The sequence below is a fragment of the Drosophila suzukii genome, chromosome 3 (assembly GCF_043229965.1).
Source record: "Drosophila suzukii chromosome 3, CBGP_Dsuzu_IsoJpt1.0, whole genome shotgun sequence".
NCBI classification, from domain to species: domain Eukaryota; kingdom Metazoa; phylum Arthropoda; class Insecta; order Diptera; family Drosophilidae; genus Drosophila; species Drosophila suzukii.
Genome location: NC_092082.1, coordinates 5,896,810 through 5,916,846, shown reverse-complemented (window position 1 = coordinate 5,916,846; position 20,037 = coordinate 5,896,810). Strand labels below are relative to the sequence as shown.

Genomic DNA, 20,037 nt, shown 5'->3' with positions numbered 1-20,037 from the left:
AAACAAGTGCAAGGGCCGTTCGAAAAAAATAGACTGGCGAGGTAGAGGTCCTTTTGCAATGTCCTTCTGAAATTGAGAGTAGTACTATCACCACATCAACCACGTGCTACTTCGCTGGACGATCTTTTTCCGCTCGTTAATGTGTAAATTACACAATTAATTACCGTGACGGTTAAGGATTGTAGAGATATTCAAATGCTCTTTCACGGAGTTTAAAGAACCATATTTTGTTTATTGCACTCCCCAGAAAATCATAAATTAAAAAAGGTTACAATTCTACATAAAAAAATTACTTAAAAAAGAAACCGAGATTGTACTAGTATCAATAAAATTAGTAACTCTACTTTACATACCCAATCACCAACATACTTTCCATAATTTTCTTTTTAAAAATATGTTTGACATTCGCAAACTCCATATCAAACATCACTTTGTGGCCCCTTAAATGTCCCTGAAATTGCACAACGATTTTTATGAGGAAATCACCCAAAGGGAAAGGCTTTTAAAATTGAATCAGTTTTAAAAATCGTTGACTTTTTATATGGTACTTATGAATTTCCAGCTCGTAATACTTGCCGTCATCATTTTATGTAAACAATAAAAATCAAAAATCGATTTCATGTTCCTATAAAAGAGCATTACAATACTCAGCTCACAAAGAGTGGCAAATCGCATAATAAACAAGATACATTTTGATAAAATAAATGTGCATTTGCTTTTATTTTCATAGGACGCATGTGTTGACAAAGGCTAAAAGGCGAAATTGATGTAGTGGGCACGAAATGAAATGATTTTGGGTGGAAAAAGCTGAAAACATGGGAATCATGGGAACTAAATCCCTTATTAGTTGTATTGACTCATTGAAACATTGTGTTTCATTTACCCTAAATGGATTTTCAAATGAAATAAATTTATTTTACTACTTGATATAATATTTGCAATACATATAGATTTAAAAATCTAACTAAATTATAGTAAATACTGAAGCAAAGATAAAGGACAATAATATATCAGAAAATCCTTTAGATTAAAAAGTATCTGATACCAAACCCTTTGGAAGTAAGTGATGGTACTAACCAGTAGTCAGTAAAACTATTCCGAGTGGCAACCATGGAAAGCGCAGATTCTTTGCTGCAAACTTTCCACTTATAATTATGTAAATCGGTGCCCATGAACACGAACTTCTTACCGCAGAGGGCTGCACAAATTGTCGGGCGGCAGATGTCACCCGATGGCCTTTTCCTGACCAAACAGTTCAAAGAAGTCACTTGCGGCAGTTGTTTGGCATCATTGGGTTAAGGGGTTTTGCGGGTTTTCCGGGAGGGGGGTTCCCGAGTGGAATGGGCCGCAATCTAAATGCAAATGGACGGCCAATGACTAAATGTGAGCCGCTGGCCCAAAAAGCCACAAAGCCATAACCAGGAATCTCTCGCATAATACACAGAAACCAAAAAGGGGGGCGGCCAAATGAGGGGGCCGAGTCACTCAATGTAGTTTCCATTGGGATTGCCAAGTCCATATGTACGTGTGAGTTCGACATTTGGCACAAAATTCATAAATGCTAATTTCAACACATTGCGCACACGCTACAAATATGAATATTTACCATAACTACGCAAACAGACGTACGCACAAACATACATATATGTACATTGTACATGCTCGAAGGCAAATCGACTTCGATTGCCTGGGATTGCTGGGGATCCTTGGAAAAGCAGCCAGGACATTCGGTCCCCCGGAACCCACTCTCCGCATCACCAAACAGCCTGGCACTTGCCTTTATCGACCAACACTTTGCTTCGGTTTCAACTTCACTCGGGTTCGGGTTTAATAAAATCCTTTTGCAAAATGAAGCAATTGTGCATTTCAGCCTGCTGCTGCCTTACACAGATACAAATGGGCACTGGGAAAAGAATTTAAAATTCATAATTCATATAGTTCTATGTGGATCCTTACTACGTACTATAAGAAAATATATTTCCAATATTTCATTTCATCAGTGGAATTTTGCATATTATGTCTATCATAACATCTTTATTACATTTATAGATATATCATACATTTAAGTAAAGTTTATTTAGTAAAGATACGATTTTAACATTTTTTAAAATAAAGATTTTATTGAAATATTATATGCCCCTAAAAATTGTTTAGGTTTAATTTTAACATATTTATCAATATGCTTAGGACGTTTTTGTTTCAATTAAAAGGAGGTGATGCATATAAAGGTTTTGTTTTTTTTCTCACTGTATAAATGTGAGTATCAATGACTGCGAACAGGGGAACGAGTGAGGTAGTTTTGGGCCTGGCAAATATGCGTCAAAATCGCACAGACGCACAGTTTTTGAATGCCAAATGGAGACAGGATGGGAATGCATTACGTGCATAGGCATACAATAGTCTATATTTGTCTACTTGATGCCACAGATTGAGATTGGTATTGTGCCCTATGCTGGAACCAGAATCCAGAATCGTAATTGGCCACTTGGCTGCCAACTCGTCGAACCGCAGAGAAGGCGCCACTTGCCACTCTTTCGGTGCCCAGGAGATTCACATTGCCCCTGGGGGCCACACTTTGCCGTTAAATTGGAAATTTCTTTCAATTGAGCTGCCGATGGCCAAGAGACCACCACATTATTAGTTCAAACTTGGCCGGTTCAGGCGACTAATGAGTTTCTAATAGGCCTAAAAGTGGCCCATAGAGTTCTAATGAAAAAAGTCTATAGTTGGCCATATGCTGCAGTAATCATAACTAATATGGGGAACTTATAGTCCTTGACTTGCTAATTTGTTTTTTGAAGTAATTTAAAAGTATCTTCAAAATGTGGTAAGACTTTTCTTAAAAATTAAATTGGAAGCAAGCTTTTTGTTCAAACTAGAATGCTATCAAACATTTTGAAACCGATTTTGGATAGCATATGGATATGCAATACATAGGATTATTTATATTTCATTATATTCAATCTATCCATTAACATTTCATATATGTTTGGTAGCCTTCATGTTATATCATAAACATACATCGATTTTTTAAATATTTTTTTTTTACTTCTGAGATAAAAATAAACTTAACTGAAACTTTTTAGCGACATTTAAGTATCCTTAGCTTAATATTCCTTACTGAAATTAACTGTATCCGAATCCTCTTTATAGATTTGCCCTGCTGGTTTCTCCCCTGAACTGGGGATGCGAAATTTGAATTGCAAAGCTCGACAGCTGGCGAATCGAACACGAACTACGAGAATGTGTGGTAGCCCCAATCCAAACCCCAATCCTCGTCTTTTGCCGGCTGAGTTTGGCAGGCGATTGGAATGGGAATCCAAATCTGAGTCCAGGACCAGGACCAGTTGACAGGCCAGACACCAAAGGGGCGTAGTTCGAGACAATGAATCTGCAGCTACAGCTGGATGAAGATTGACTTTCGAGGCAAGGTGTTGCCGACTCAAAACCAAAATTCAAATGACGAAAGTCAAATGCAAAAGAGCGGCAGTCGCTTAATATGCTAATTTCGAATACATATTTAAAGGGAAATTTAACATGCTTTTCGGTTGCTGCAACATTTTCATAGCCGTAATTTGGGTAAACACAAAATCATAAAAAAAACGAACAAAAATGCATCGCATATTTTTGCATATGACTGGAATGTTTTTCATTTTGCTGCCAATAAAGCCAAAAAAAATAGCGAACATCAAATGGATGCCAACAGTACGGATGAGTGTTTTTTCTAAGTGGGTGAAGAAGAACCAGAACCTACGCACACACTGAAAGTCGCGGGCATGTATTAAAAATATCTTGTAGATACTTTAGAAGCGGCAAAATGCGAGTTCAGTTGCTCAAAGCCCAGAAGTTGAGCTCAACGGCTCTAGAAATCGGCTGCAGCATGGGAAAAGAATAAGATGTTGGCTGCAGCCGCTGGAAAAAATGTTTTTATTACATTTCGCGAGCGTATTTTACGCTACTCACGAAATACTTGAAAAGCAGCGCGGAGTCAAAATAAATAAATATCAAGGGAGGTATGATTCCCAGGACCCCCAACAACCTAGCGAACGGGAAAAAAAGCCCCCTTGAGATGGAAAAATAAAAAAGGAAAGCATCAGTCACACAAAGCCACGCTCATCAAAGCGTATTCACAAGTGGTCCTCCGCGCCTTACTGATTCTCCAAAGGCTAAAGGATATTTAGCCGGCAGTCCCTCGACTTTCTTTCCGCGGACCTGAAGGAGTTGTCTAGGAAACTTTCCTGCCAGCTACTCAAGTCGCTGCTCAAGTTGTTGGTTGTGCCCCGCGCAAATACAAGATGCTGCCAAAAAATCTTGAAAAATTCTGAATAAAAAATTTAACGGAAAATTCAATAAAATGGGAAAAAGGAAGTACAATGAAACTAGATACTTCGCAATGCCTCGCAGATTGGATAGTAAAAGGATGCCTTTAATACATGAACTGCCGCGAAAGCCGTTCAAAAATTGTTGAGTGAATAAGTTCCCAATTACATTAAAATATTGGAATTATTTTCTATACTGTTGCGTGGTTACTGAATAAATAACATAAAAGGATGTTATATCACATCCAAAATAAATTAAAATCTATTTTATATTTAAAGTTCTTTTTGTAAATTTAACTTTTTTGGTTAAGGCCAGAAGTTAACCTTTAGTTAAAGTATTTTTTGTTAATTGATTCATTCTATTAAATGTTTATTATTTTAGTTGAATAAATGTATTATTTTTTCTTAATGTTGTTATTAACAATTTGGTGATGTTCATTAACAGAGTAATATTTTTTTAAGTTTAAGTTCTTACCTAAAACTAGGGGTTAACGTTCGGTTAAGACAATTTTCGTAAATAGTTTTAATAAGCAAAGAATCAGACGCATTTTGACCAATTATGAGCAAACTTAAGAACCTCTTGAAATTTTGGCAAGCCGTTTCCTTTTGAGAAATTGAGCAAACAATCCGGATAACTGAATTCGGCGACCAACAAAAGCCCCTGAAAGCCCTTGAAGAGACCTGTCGCCATTTAATACGATTTTTCTGCAGGATCTTCTTGCCGCCGAGTTTCCCTTTGTTGGGCGTTTTCCACTCGCGGGTTTGGCTGCGATTTTCTCTTTTTTTCCTGAATGCAGATTATGTTTTCATTAAATTATGGTAGCTATGGATACTTTTATACAATCCAAAGCTACTTCAAACGAGAGAGTGGTGCGTGCGAAGCAGTTGCGACCCGTCGCCGCAGACTCCACCCCCGCCCCTTAAAAAGGAGGCAGGACACCCCAAGGATTCGCATAATAGAATAAATTGCTGGGTGGGGGTTACGAAACGATGGAAAGGGTAAGAATATGATGGGTGCAAGGGCTCCAGAATAGTCAAAGAAAATCGTAGTTTATTTTTATTACATTTACTCGTATTCCAGGACTCCCATTTCTCAACGCACATTCGTTTCCACGCATTTGCATGCATTTTGATCGTGACATGTGCGATGCAGCGAAGAAAGCGGAAACGGAAGCGCCATTTCTTAATGTCCTGTAAAGGGAATATCAGTTTTTGTATGGGATTATGCCAAAATAAACTAGGGTATAAAAATGAATCGAAAGTTAATGAAAAAACCAAATAACACTAGTAATCCGAAATAATTATTTATTTTTCAAATGAAATTATTTTTTATTTTACACAGATCTTTGAAATTTCAGGGAAGTCATAAAAAATAATACATGATTAAAAAATGTGCTACTCTATTATGATTACAAAAACTTATATTTGTATCTTTTCAAATATAAAGTTTGGTTCCTTTAAAGATAAATTCTGTTAATTGATTAAACTTTACTTAATAACCTTTGTAACAAAAATTTTGGTAGGAATTTGCAAAATCTAGAGGCGCACATTTTAAAAACCAAATTTTTTCTGAAATATTTTGTTAGACTATCTTGTTTTACTCTTCATTTTTAAAGGATATTTAATGTTTCGCACAGTCCAAGTTTTTCCTATTTTTTCCTGCTAAATTGACACGATGTGTCCCCGTCTGAAAGGGAGTTGTGTGTGCGTTTTTCCTTCTGCTTTTCCGGGCGTTGTTGTTAGTGTGGCACGTACATTTATTACTTTTCCCCTTCTCCCCAAAAAATTGGTGGCCAGAGCGATTCGCAGTCTCCTACAGATGCATGCAAAGCGGTTTTCATTTTTTATTGCGAAAATGTAACGTGCCGCATGCGAATTGGTTGCTTTGACTAGCCCCCCATCCTTTGGGCCACCCGTCCTGCTATCCTGCCAAGGGAAAAAGTCACTCCGGCAGCCTTTTCGGCACCGCCATCGCTTTTAATGTTAACTTTTTCTGTGCCCCACTTGCGAAGAAAATATGAAAAATATTCGTAATAGAGTTGTTTGAAATGTACAATAAGCATTCAAGTGGCTTCGCCGAATGCCGGGGATATGCCAAAGGGGGTTAGCCAGAGGGGAGGGACTCGGGAAGGGGGTATCGCGTATGGGAACTGCCGTTAATGTGGAGCCGGAACTTCGTCGGGGAACTGGCTAAAAGGAAATGGGCCACATAGTAATATTAGAGTATTAAATATTACCATTTAAGATTTTTTTAAGGGTACAAAATAGTGCATCAAAACTTAAAGAAAAGATATATACATAAATGATTTCAATTTAATTTCAAGAAAAACATATTTGAAGAGTTCAAGTTAATAACAAATAGTTAAGCCGTATGATTCGACTGATCTTGGGTAATTAATTATAAAGAGTTTCTTATTTAATAAATTATTTACATTTAATAATTTAAATAAAATGTAATGGATATCGGTCTATTATTTATATTTAATTTTAAAAAAATTGAAATTGAAAAATATGGTCTATTAATTTTACGTTTTTAAATATTATAAAGATTGTATTCTATACAAAATGGCCCAGAATCTTAAAAAAGTATATTTTCTTTTTCAATAACTAGACCTAATATTTTGTAATCGAAGAGTAAGTAAGGTATTTTCTAAATTGAAGATCAAATACAAATCACATATTCTTTTTAAGACCCCTTTAAATATTACCCATACGCACTGGTGGCCCACTGTTCCCCCACGCAAGACACCTAAGGCACTTCCATCCATCAAGTTGGCTCCTTTCATCGCTGCGTTCTGCATCCGTGGCATCTCGCAGTTACATATGAAAAAGTTCAGTCTGTGACGGTGCAAACGAGTGCCGGAGATACATACGAGTAGGGAAAATTTTTAATAATTTCTGCATCTCCGGCGCTGTGAATAAAAATGGTTGCTTTGATGGCGGCAGCAGCGTAACTAACAATAAAACTTTTTAGTGTGAAGCGGCGAGGACAAAAATATGGACACATATGAAGTCATAAAGTCATATTAACACGTACGAATGCGCACAGGATATTAATGTTCAGGGCACACTCACTCACACACCCAACAACCATGAAGACTGACAGACAGAAGGGGCATAGTTTTTATATTCACCAAGTTCGCCGACTCCAATGCTAATATAATTTCATATATTGTGGTTAAATTTTCGCACCGGCCCTGCATACGGAAAAGGAAATGAGCTTCAGTTTTTTCCCACTTTTCATATGCAATATTATTTCGCCAACCGCCGCAAACTAATTTCAACCAATGCCCCAAGGCGAAACCAAAAAGAATGCATTGCGCCAAAAACTTTATGAATTACAGGCGGCAGCAGCAGAAAAAACAATAATAGCAGCACCCAGCAATGCCATCCGCTAACCGCAGCGCAAAAAACTGCATCCGAAATTGTTTCTCGTTTTTTTAAACAAATTCCCTGGCCTCCCATCAGAGTTCCATGGGTCTCATGGGGGCACTCAAAGCGGAAATGGCCAATACAAACGGATTCTAGAGCGTCTGGGGGGATACTTTAAACACCGACTTCTTCAAAATCGGTTTCGAAAACGGATTTTTGACAACTGGTTGGAACACCCGGATGGATGGCCACATTATCGAGGGGAGTAACGTCAATAAACCTAAAATAAATCTATATATATATAAAAAACTATAAATATTTATAAGTAAATTCTTTTTTAAAAACAGATATATATTATAGATTTTTTTAGACAATTAGATAACTTCAATTAGAAATATTAAATCATTAGAACTTTAATTTTTACTTGTACCAATTTAATTCTGTAGATAATACGCGATAGCTACATAATCAAGGTGGGTGACAATAACATATGACAAATCCCATATGCCACCATATACAATAGTAAAAATATTAATACATTAGAATTTTAATTTAAGCTCATGCAGGTTTAGTGCTGTATATATAACATTACTTAATTATATCTCATTTCATGTTGAGTATATAACAAGTACACCATGTCAATACCATGATGTCCATTAAGAGAATTCCGAATTATCTTCCGGTCTAGCTTTAAAAATTAAATAATTTTCAGGCCTTGAAATTAATTTTTAATCTTTCAAACATTGTAAACTATAAAATACCAACAAAAAAAAATAAATTTAAGAGTTGTTTTGATAAAAAAATTTAAGTTGCCCTCTTTCGACTTCCAAGATACAAAATACTCCTCGATCTGCCCTCGCTATCCGAAGTCTCGCACTCATATACAGTAACCACAAATGGCAACCAGCTTTTCGGGGTGGAGTTGCAGCTACAGGACGAGGTGGATGGAATTGGGCTGTGGAGGTGGGTGGTAGGAGACCGCGAGGCCACTTGTTTGGCGCACAAGTGGCGGTGCCAGTGGCAGTGTGACTGCAGCATGGCCATCAAGCGCCATCCAATCGCCATAGCCATCCAATAAATTGCTGCCCCCGGAGTGCGTCCGATGGCAACCAACTCAAGTTGAAATTGGTCAAAAGTTTAACATATTTGCGTGTGTGTGTCCGAGTGGTGTATTGGTTGCCGCGGGGATGGGTAGGAATTGCTCGTTCCGGTCGTTTTTGGCGAATTTTCGGGGAATAAACGACCCCACAGCATGTGCATTTTGTTTTTGTCGAGTGCCTTTCGCCACAATTTCGATTTTTAAGTAAGGATCCGAAAAGCACCGCCGTTTAATCGTTTAATAAAAGTAAACAAGAACTTATCGCTTGCTTAAAACAAATTAAAAACTTCATTTGGTTTGCAAATTATACAAAATAATCAACTTCACTATACATAATTCAACAGTAACTCTTATAAAAACTAAATAAAGATAAAATTATAAATCTAACAATAAATATTATAGTATTTCAACAAGTAATAAAGCTCTCCCTTCAGATTCATATAGTATATTTACTGCTAGTTTAGATTACACATTCAAAGTAATTCATATTTCGATTTCATTTAAATATTTGACTAAACTTTAACTAACAGATTTAGTTTAACTACGGACTAAGCTTGTGCTTCAGAGTAGAGGTACAGATTTGTTGCTCGAGTATGTATTCAATTATCTCTTAAGGAACGTATTACGACTAAGGCCTCGAGGCAAAAGGCAGCGCCTAAGAACTACCGCAGCATTGCAGGGTAACTCATGGTTAAATCGTTATTTCGGTATCCGACAGCGCACTAGATAACAATCTAATCGGGGTAATGCAAGGGCGTCACACAACCGTAGGAAAGCTTTGACTAGCACTTTGAGATTCAAGTAAATGACTAAACAGATTCCACTGTGGGTGGGTGGCCAAAAGAAGGCCTGCCGAAGGTTTACTATCCTAGCTTTGGTTATCATCTCAGTAGTTTACTGTAGCACGCATACCGCCGAGGCACCGGTATATTGGTTATTCAAGCGCCGACGCATTCCCTCCAGGTAAATGTCGCGATGGAAGAGACCAGCAGCCAGGGGAATTCTAAAAAAAATAATACGGTTATGTTTAGGAACAGTTGAAAGAAAAAGCGGTAATGGCAATAGAAAGTTTGCCATTACTTACGCATCGGTTCCCGCACGAATGAGTGTTCGAAAGAGCGCCCACACCGGCTTGTGGTCCGACGTGGTTATCGACGGCACCGAATCGTAAAGTAGACACTGGACATAGGGCTGCGTGGGCGTGGAAACGCCTGGCACAAGGGTCTGGCGACGGATGACTAGTCCCTGCATTTGGCGGTACTTATAGAGGATGCGATCTGTGTAAGCAGGCGCTCGCTGCTTTGACGAGGTGTCAAAGTTCTGGCTGCCCGGATCGTACTTGTACGTGGGTGGAAATGTGATGTTCGCCTCCATAAATCCTCGGAAGGCGGCGCCATCTGCCAGAACAGAAGTCAACTGATCCGTGTGCATGTAGCCATGCGGCAGGTGCGACGGCAGCGGAAACTTGGTGTTCTGAATCCACTCCAGCAGCTTCTCACGCGGCTCGCCTAGCCTAAAGTTTAGATCGCCGCACCAGAAGACATTGTCAAAGTTCTGCGTTACGTCCTTGTTCTTATGCCGCAGATTGGGCAAATTGCGAGGCAAGTCCAGGGCATTGATAATTCGCTTCACATCCGACACACGCTCTTTCACCTTTTGCTGGTGCGCCGTTAAATGCGAGGTCACAAACAGCATGGAGGTGCCGAACAGGCAAAAGGATATGGCTACAGCTCCCTTTGTGCGAAAGGCGGATCCCGTGCGCACCGACATAGAGGCGTCCTCGGGAACCGAGCAGTACCAGATCAAATCCCGCCGCATGTACACAGCCAAGTGTAGGGTGCCCAGAGTCGTGGCGTGGAAGAGCACGTGAGAGGGTCCCAGGGTCTCCTGAATGGTGACTTCCCACTCGAAGCGGTCGGGGGTGGACTCCTGTGTGCCCATGACCACAATGTCAGGAACGTGCTCCACATTGACCGGTAGCACAAAGTCATTTAGTTGCCTGCAATTGAAGAATATTACAATCAAAAACGTTTGAACGTGATAAAATATTCAATACAATAATTCAAATGCAAATACCAACGTGCAATTTCTTTATTAAGTGGATTGCATTAAACAATTTGTGCATTGCCTTCGTTTTCTGGGGTTTATACTTACTTGGGTGGATGGTGTCCATTCATGTTCCAAGTGCCCACGAAAATGGTGACCTCTTTTTGCGGCAACACGCGGCCTAGTTCACTGGGTCCCAAAAGCGAAGACGACCCCAGCCTGCCATCTAGGAAACTCCGTTCCCTGGCCTTATCCGCCGGGATGAGGTTCAATGCATGCGCCGCCATCAGAGTCTGGCGGGCCAAGTTGGATCCCGATCCTTGCCGTTGAAGGGTCATGTTCTCATGTGACATAAACCTTACGCCTGGTTGCTCTTGTATCGGTTCTATTCCATCTGGCTGGGTGGCAATATTGGGCGAAGACATATGCTGCGGCGTAGTGGCTCTTTTAATATCTCCCGGCTCCTCGACGGCCTGGACGGGTGGCAATTCTTGTCCCGGTGGATAGAGCTTTAAACGCAGACGGGAACGACAAGCGGACACTGCAATGGGTCGGATGGGCGACCGATTCTGCAGGCTTTCGCTCCGGGCCACCGAAGCACTGGCCGCCGCCGGGCTGCAGTGGGCGAAGAAGGTTTTACTGGCTACCGGTGACTCCGGGGCACTGGCGCATTCGCTGGACGGACGCGGTCGGTGCGAGGATCCTTCGCTGGAGTTCAGCGACCCCGAGTTGTTATCCACCATACTCCAGCTTAGAGAGAGGTTGTCGCGTCGCAAAACGTTGTTGCTGTCCGGTATGGAGTTATATCGCACGGTGACCGGTGGCGTCATCGGTTTCTTCTCCGCCTTGCAGCACAGACTGAATTGATGGCTGAATCTATTGTGATTTGGTGATCTGTGCTTGGGCGACTTGCGCCGCATCACCACATCGGCTCCTCCGTCGCTCTGGGAACCCGCATCTGTGCTGTGGCGGTGCGAGTGGTTCTTCGCTTTCGAACAACTTGGCTTGGCACGCCTGTGAAAGCTTATCAGCCCGCTGTGTGACTTTTCCAGCGGCAGGGTTTGGCTCTTGTGGGCACTGCCATTGTTGTTAACATGGTTTCCAGCGGTCTCCGCATTGCATTTGGCGAAACTCACATCGTATTGCCCGCAGGCGGACACGGGTCTTTGCTGGAGTCTTGGCGATTCGGGAGTCACGGGATGTGGTTCTACTTTACTGGGTCGCTTGCTCAGCAAGCCGAATAGGGAGCCAGCGGATTTGTGGCCAGATCTCGGGCTGCTAGTGGAACTGGTTATCCGCTCCTCGCTTCCCGCGCTGCTGTGCTGCATGGTGGCTGTTGTCCGAACCAAATGATTCTATCATCCAAGGTGCTAAGTGGTCATCACGATGCCCGCCTTTTGTCAAGTTAATTTGTCGCTATCTGTCGGATCTCTCGAACCCAGCTCATTGTGCTATGGCCTCTGGCCGCTAGCCATATAAATAGTGAAGCCAGACGTCATCGAGCGCACAATGCAAATGCGACTTTGGTCCGGCGTTTCGGCTGGCCGCAATGCAAATTATTTTGGGCCCGGCGATGACGTAGACGAAATCAGGCTAATTGGGTTGACTGCCGGGGATTGCGTGTGCGGCCCTGCAAGATTTAAATGAAGGCAAACAGTCAAGTGGGTTGGTAATACCAAGGGTGCTATAATAAACTTACTCACCTGCAGGCAAATGAATATAATACATAGGGGATCCTTGGGGCCGGTAGCTGAAAGGATTCAGAGAAAATCAATATGCTGGGTAATAACTGTGGCGACACCACCGCGAAATAAAAAAAAGAAAAGGGGGGTGGATTGTGGGCGATTTGGGGGGTGGTTGGGCGCAGAGGGGTGGTCGCTCTGCCGACGACGTAACAACATTGGCATGCTGCGGCGCCCACACATCTGAGCACAGAGCACCCAACATCAGAACATCTGAACAGCACGAGCACAATGCTACCCGATTCTCTGGGATCGAGAGATTTATAATTAGCAGACCATTGTTGCCGCCAGCAGCCTTGTTGTTGTTTTGTTGGCCTACGTCTAGCATAAAAGCAGCAACAACAATCGCGATGTTCAAGTTCAGGTTCAGGTGCGCCAGGAATCCGTTTCTGGTGTGTTCTCTATGTCTCGCACTGTACTTTCTTCGCCTTTATGCTGCTGTCATCTGTGCAATTTATGTAATTTTATGAGCATTACCGCTTTTTGATGTTGTTTACAGCCGAAAATTTGGAGCACCGTACCGTGGGAACTGCGATTTAGGGGTGGCAAAAGTGGGTAGCCAGAGGCCGATAGGTTCGCCAGAAATTTATCGATAACTGCGGGGGTGATTTGGGTTGCTGTTTCGTGACACGAATAACAATGGCATTTTTTAAAATATTTTTATTTGTTTAATAAATTGAGCAAGCAAACAATTTGAAATTTAATAGTAGAGTACTGAGCTTTGGGCTTGCTATAAAATAAATACCTCTATATATTTCATTTCGAATTTGTTGATATATCTAAATACATTATAGCCTACAATTTTTTTAATTGATTAGTTGTATCAATCAAAAATATTTGAATTTTAACTTAATTTGTTTTTAATTGTTTATATAATATACAAAAACAGACTTCATAAAATAACATTAGAGTGAAGATATGTCAAGTTTTAAAAGAGCGCCAAAAGTAAGAAGCAAGATATTTTTAAATACCTCAAATTAACATTACAAGCTATTTTATATATTTTAAATACAATGATAATTTTGCAACCACCATTCTCAATAAATTCAGCATTTTTTAAAATTTCTCCACACTGCATAATTAAGTTCAAAATAAATTTAAATTTATTCACAAGTTTTGGTATATTTACCCTACTAAGATTCACAGCCACACTAGTGACCAATCGAAATCGAGTTGGTATCGGTGCTCGGAATTCCCATCACTAGTATTTCGTTTCGGGTACGCGGTTCTACAGCTCTACGGATTAGCGCGAATTCAACACCATGGCGGCCCAGACTATATTGTTCGACTTCACGCTCGACAAGGACAAGACCGCCGACGAGGAGGCGCGCCAGCAGGTGGCCAAGATCCTGCGGAACGAGCTGGAGCACCTGTTCCCCCAGCTGGAGCTGGCCTACTCGATGGAGTCGCCGGAAAACGGCTACTTTGCGGTGCTGCACGAGAACAAGGACACGGTGGTCACCTGCCGGATCTTCCAGCACGGCCTGCTGACACTCAACGTGGAGTACTTCCTGCCCGACGGCAAGGAGCCCCTCATATCCTTTGACGTACGTAGGAAGTCCTGTGTAGACTTATTTTGAAAGCTGCAACCAAACCCCCAAAAGCACCACCCACTTTTTACCCCCACCTTTCGTGTCGCGGCTGATTAGATTGGGAAAGGGTTTTGCCACCCACCAAGTAAAATTGATTTTCCGCGCCCCCATATACACATACACCCGAATGCTGTTCGTATATGATGAATGCATGTGGGTGTGTTTGGTATGTGGGGTAGGTGGGGGTATGTTCTTGACCATACTCCGTGCCCAAAGGCCCGGCACTTGGTCAGGGTCAATTCGACCGCCCTTGGCCTCAAGTGGCCCCCACCCAGCACCACAGCACTTTCCCTAGTTCTATTATCTAACACCTCTGTAACACATCGCATTTTCAGCTGGGCTTTGCTAGGTTAACTCGCAGCCCCAGTCCCGTTTTTCTTTCGCCTTTGGGCGGCGCACGTGGGCTCTATCCGAGATCTATTGATTGACGCGGTCATGGTTCTTATACAATAACTACAATGAAACACTGCCTATAAAGTCCATAAAATAGGCAGGCACATATAAAATGCAATTCTTTACTTAAAGCTTTTAGCTTGACTATTTTTTTTACAAGACCCAGACGCATCATCAATGTCTATAATCTCATAGGCAAACATTGTAAAGTGCGATAATAACCAAAATCTCTTAAACTAGGGTTTCTGTTTATTAAACATCACATGGTATATGAAAAGAAAGCAATTTACTCTCCATTTCAGTGGAAAATGGAAGAGCCTATTACAATATTCTAAATATCTTTCGTCATTTAAATAAGTACATCTATAAAGCGACAAAATAAAAACCATTTCCGTGTATGCCTATACACTTGCCTATAGCCAAACACTAGAGGGCATAATAATACGATCCAATCGATTTTCAATAGATCTTAAAAAAGCGGAAACATAACATAACATATAAAACTGACGTTATTTAAACCATTGAAGAAGATTTATTTTTTAAAAAGAATATATAAACATTTTGAGCTCAAAAAATGAATAATTTATCATTAAAATTATTAGTAAGGGACGGATTCAAATAGAACTTGTAGTTTTATTATAATAGTAGGAAAATTAGTTTACAATAACATACAAATTTGTATCAGATGCTACTGGTTACGAATAATGATTGAAACATTCCGAGGGAGTCACATTTTAATATGAAAGACTGTGCATAAACCTGCTGTTCCTCGGCAAGTGCAATTAAAATGTCTCGAATTATTATTTATAAATAACAAATTGAAGAGGATAACCTATATGTACCAATACGCTATTGTATTGATCGCAGCTGTTCTTTTCATGAGTGTGGAACTTTCCTTATCTAGCCGGCATCGTTTTTCTGTTTACGACTGTTTGCTGTTTGTCGGTGGATTTCGCAAACCGCGTGTGGCTAAGCCTTCTATTGTAATTTTTGTGATTTTGCAATATGCCTGCACTCACATCGCCACATGCACATTTGCATGTGCGCTATATATTCCCTTTTTCGTTCTGTTCACTTTCCTTTTTCATAAGTATCAAGTATTTGGACTAAAAATAGTTTCTGATGGGCCGGGCTGCCTGTGTCGCGGTTTTTGGTGTGAGTGGTGGGCCGTTTGAAGAGTTTTCCGCTGGGTAGTTGAAGGTCACCTTCCATTACATTTTAATTTAGTCATCGTGCCCCGCCGCAGGCTGCCTGCCTTATATGCACATCCGTTGTTCAAGGACCTAAATAAAGGAAATTACCATTGCAGGCCATGCGCACAGTGGAACTGATTTTGCGACAGAAATTTGATTCCGATCGGTCCAAGTACTTGCCCCCGATTAAGCGAGGTGGATATATCGACATATACATGACTAGCTCAGGTTGGTCGAACTTAATGCAACTTATGTACAATCAATTAAAATCCAGTTAAGTTCCTGCTAGTTCCATTTGCAATAAATATATATTTACTCGAAATCACTTTACATACAACCTACAATATATGCCGAAATTCTCTTTCAAAATTCCACTGCAGAATCTAGAACACCTGTGCAGTTTTTCCACTAGTATTTCCGATTGCCGCCACTGCAAAAAAATACAAAAAAAATAAAAAAACCCTCATGACTCTCACCTGAATTGGACACCTGCCTGGGATACAGAATCTCAGACTGTAAATTCACCAAGTCGACATTCCCTCACAAGAATTTGATCCGCCTCGTTATCTTTGCACACTTCCACGTCTACAGATCATATTAGCCTAGCGTTACCTTCTAGGGGGATTACTTCTCTAGGGAGTTCCTGCATGCTAGTTTGTCCTATCTTTCAAACGGTCCTTGTATCTTTCAGCAGTGATGCCAATGTTCTTTAATCTTTGACTTTTCGGGTCTGATATTTATTTTTTGTTATATATTTTTGTACACCCCTAACTCTTGTATTTCAGGTTTATTTAATTTTTGACTTGTATGCATTTTTAAAATGTACTAAATATAAATAGAATCGAATTTATATAAAACATTTCCTATAAGAAACTATTATAAGTAGGTAGTCAATCAAACCATTTTTTGTCTATAAACATACTATTTGAGTACAAAAACAATTTAAAAAGTAAGCGTATTGAAAAATGAAGAGCGAAAGTAATTCTCTAACATGCTTATTCAGTAATTAATTATAATTTTGATTTCGCCCAATTAATCTTGATTTTGATTTGCAGCATTTGCAAAAAGCATAGGTTAGTTGGAAAACACATTTTAAAATAGCCCTTGGCATCACTGCAACTGAGCATACCCACTTTATTGGAATTATTTTTAATTTGAATTACTTTTTATTTTCATATCTAATCCATCGATACACGAACGTTCATCGATCATCATGAACAACCGCTGCCACATCTCCTGGACCAAATTCCACCAAAATTGCCTCGAACTGTGAATAAATGTGTAAACTATTGAAACTATTGCCCCAACGCACATGTGTCACCTGCCCCGCCTCGAAATTGATATCGTACTCGCTCCTCGTCGTACGCTCGCTCATTGTTGGTTCCTGAACTTTCAACTGCAATAACAACACATCACGTTCGAACAAAAAAAAAAATATATAAAATGAAAACGCCAAGGAACTCATGCAGACGGGTAGGACCCTGGAGAGTGGCCTGGCAATCAAATTGAAGGCCAAAAAGGCCCAGAAGCTGCCGACGCTGAAGCGCGGCGATGTCTCCAGGTACTTCCCAACGGCAGGTAAGGCAATCCCAATCCGTTTGGTTATCCATATTGCAAATAGAGCAACCACTACTCGTACTACCGCTACTGTATGTCATCCGAAATGTGTGAACGTATGATCGTTGAGCGTATGCAGCACCACCGAGCTGATGTTATCAGAGTTCTTCTAGTGGCACCCAGCATGATAGATCATTTCAGCCATTTTCTTCTGAGTTTCCGCATCTCTTTTGTTTCCGTAAGAGTGCATTTCGTTTGTCTAAACTTGTTTCTCTGCATGCGCTGCCTATAACAATTGAGCCCAAATCAGTACTAGTGTAACCAATATCGAATATATTGAGAACATTGAGACATCACTAATCTATCACTAATTCTTCCGCAGATGAGCGCATCATCGAGTACGACATCGACAAGGTTGTGTATGAGGGCCGTTCGCCCTTCCAGAAGATTCAAATCATGCACTCGAAGACGCTGGGCAACATGCTGCTGCTGGACGAGCTGCAGAGTAAGTAGGGATATAATACGTTTTATATTTACACATGGATGCGCGAACGGTGTCAGGGTCACCAATCGATTGGCAGAGGTGCTGCACTAAAGGTCACATGCAATTGCCTGGATAAAGAATGGGGGTTTTTAAAGTTTTGTTTAATTCAATACAAATTTTAGCATGCTAAGAATTGGCAAAAATATGTATTCAATATGATTGGCTATTTTTTACTGCCGGAAAATAAATATTCAACATCACGAACAGTTGCTGACTAAATAATTATGACTAAACTAAAATAATTTCCTTATGGAAAACGGTTTAAAAAACATGGTTTTAACATCACGGTCGTTTTCTAGCTGCCAAATAATGAATATTCAATAACACGCTAGGATGCCATTACATCTTAAATAACTATACCATGAATGGTTTTCTTAAAAGCATATTTTATTTGTGTTAATCTGAAAACCAAAATACAAATTTTGTAATATTCAAAATCATGAACTGTTGCTGTTAACGGCAATAAAAACCCTAGAATAGGTTAACACCTATTACACCCAGAAATTTTTATAAGTATAGCATTTTTTACCAAGTCTCTTTAATTATCTGCTAATTAATAAATAAATTTCCAAACTTGTTCCTTTACAGATATTGCTGAATCTGATTTGATCTACACGGAGACCCTGATGTGTCGCGGCGTGGAGAACTACGAGGGCAAGGAGATCTGCATCCTGGGCGGCGGCGATGGCGCCCTGCTGTACGAGCTGCTCAAGGAGAATCCCAAGCACGTGGTGATGCTGGAGATCGATGAGCTAGTGATGCAGACTTGCAACAAATACCTCAGCGTGATTTGTGGCGATGTGCTGGAGAAGCGCAAGACGGACCAGTACGAGATAGTTGTGGGCGACTGTGTGGAGTACTTGAAGAAGTTCATCGGCGAGGGCCGCAAGTTTGACTACGTTTTTGGGGATCTCACGGATATACCCATAACCGATGTGCCGGAGGGCGAGACCTGGGACTTTATCCGCACCATCTTCGAGCACTCGTTCAAAGTGCTGAAGCCCGATGGAAAGTATTTGACCCACGGCAATGGGTCCACCTGCAAGGTGCAGCTGCGTCTCTTCGAGGAGCAGTTGAATCTGCTGCGTCCCAAGGTGAAGTTCACCACCACCAAGGCGTTTGTGCCGTCGTTCATGGAAGAGTGGCTCTTCTACCAAGTGACCTTCGCCTGACAAGCTCAGGGGGATTCCTCAGCAGCAGCAGCAGTAGCTACTTCTGGCGCACCACCAATCGCCAGTCACACACCAGCATCACACAGCATAAGTCAGGAATCACGAACCGTCGGAGTGATGCTCCAGTTGCACTCCTACACAGTCACTCTCCATGGAGCAGCAACCACAGGACGTGAGGAGCAGGAGGATAGAACTAATGGGAATGTGGGACAATTAAAACCACGACCCAGACGTCGAAAGAAGCGTGTGCACTATCACCACACACTGGTTTCTTAGTCCATCAAACGTAAAATCGAAAGCACAAGCTAATCGCCATCAACGAAACCATCGCAACAAGACCCAAACAAAAGAAAACACGCACTTCCAATGGCTGTTACTTACAATTGAAAACCAAACCAAATACTTAACCCAATTCGTTTACGCTTAAGTTAGGCTTTAGTTCCGTTTCTCGTCCATTGATTTCAAAGCTAAAATTAAGTCAAAAGTACAACCTTTAAGCAAGGACAGGCTAAATAACTTATGTATTCGTGTTTATTTGAATTACGCCAAAGCATAGCATATTGGCCAACTATTTGTAATATTTCGTATAACGTGTAAATCTATATATGTAGAGCATATGTTTAGTTAACCATTAAAGAGCAAATTGAAGCGGGGAGGGCCCGGTCGAGAATGTGTGCATGAGGGTGTGAGGAAGCGTAGCAGAAAACACCAACTTTTAATGCTGTAATAACGATTAATACCAAACATTTTAAACGGGAAAACCACAAAGTTAATAAATAGTCGTATGCAGAAATGTAAGAACTTTGTTTTATTTTGGGAGGTATATGAATTGAAAAGTGTTGGAATGCTTTACTGGTATTTTGGTAATTCTCGTTTATTAAGCCTCTAAAAATAAATATTTTATTCTTTGCCTTATTCATTAAGTCAGATTTTAATTCTTAATTTAATATATACATTATTTTTTTTTAAGATCTGTATATTTTAAAATTTTAGGAACAGAGAATATAA

General features: G+C 40.6%; 2 protein-coding genes across 5 annotated transcripts; one reads left to right on the top strand and one right to left on the bottom strand.

Moving 5' to 3' along the window:
- Positions 1 to 9,219: 9,219 nt before the first annotated feature.
- Positions 9,220 to 13,157, bottom strand: INPP5E (Inositol-3-phosphate synthase). 2 transcript variants are annotated; one of them, XM_017079410.4, is made up of 5 exons: positions 13,056 to 13,157; positions 12,540 to 12,586; positions 10,945 to 12,466; positions 9,875 to 10,789; positions 9,220 to 9,793 (listed from the first exon to the last, which is right to left on the bottom strand). In XM_017079410.4, the coding sequence occupies exons 3-5, from the start codon at positions 12,162 to 12,164 to the stop codon at positions 9,685 to 9,687; spliced, it is 2,244 nt and encodes a 747-aa protein (XP_016934899.2). In that variant the 5' UTR covers positions 12,165 to 12,466; positions 12,540 to 12,586; positions 13,056 to 13,157; the 3' UTR covers positions 9,220 to 9,684. The 2 variants fall into 2 exon arrangements, with proteins under 2 accessions (XP_016934899.2, XP_016934900.2); XM_017079411.4 differs by having other exon boundaries at positions 12,536 to 12,586; positions 13,056 to 13,119.
- Positions 13,158 to 13,772: 615 nt separating this feature from the next.
- Positions 13,773 to 19,830, top strand: Sms (spermine synthase). 3 transcript variants are annotated; one of them, XM_017079178.4, is made up of 4 exons: positions 13,773 to 14,125; positions 17,214 to 17,334; positions 17,696 to 17,818; positions 18,446 to 19,830. In XM_017079178.4, the coding sequence occupies exons 1-4, from the start codon at positions 13,841 to 13,843 to the stop codon at positions 19,027 to 19,029; spliced, it is 1,113 nt and encodes a 370-aa protein (XP_016934667.2). In that variant the 5' UTR covers positions 13,773 to 13,840; the 3' UTR covers positions 19,030 to 19,830. The 3 variants fall into 3 exon arrangements, with proteins under 3 accessions (XP_016934667.2, XP_016934668.2, XP_016934669.2); XM_017079179.4 differs by lacking the exon at positions 17,214 to 17,334 and adding an exon at positions 15,873 to 15,984; XM_017079180.4 differs by having other exon boundaries at positions 13,775 to 14,125; positions 17,226 to 17,334.
- The last annotated feature ends 207 nt before the right edge of the window (positions 19,831 to 20,037 follow it).

What these genes read in the sequence shown, in the direction of transcription:
- Sms (XM_017079178.4), top strand. Translation starts at nt 13,841, where the DNA reads ATGGCGGCCCAGACTATATTGTTCGACTTCACGCTCGACAAGGACAAG. An exon ending in CAGGTACTTCCCAACGGCAG is followed by an intron (nt 17,335 to 17,695) that starts GTAAGGCAATCC and finishes ATTCTTCCGCAG; the next exon opens with ATGAGCGCATCATCGAGTAC. An exon ending in GCTGCTGGACGAGCTGCAGA is followed by an intron (nt 17,819 to 18,445) that starts GTAAGTAGGGAT and finishes GTTCCTTTACAG; the next exon opens with ATATTGCTGAATCTGATTTG.
- INPP5E (XM_017079410.4), bottom strand. Translation starts at nt 12,164, where the DNA reads ATGCAGCACAGCAGCGCGGGAAGCGAGGAGCGGATAACCAGTTCCACT. An exon ending in AATGGACACCATCCACCCAA is followed by an intron (nt 10,790 to 10,944) that starts GTAAGTATAAAC and finishes CTTCAATTGCAG; the next exon opens with GCAACTAAATGACTTTGTGC. An exon ending in ATTCGTGCGGGAACCGATGC is followed by an intron (nt 9,794 to 9,874) that starts GTAAGTAATGGC and finishes TATTTTTTTTAG; the next exon opens with AATTCCCCTGGCTGCTGGTC.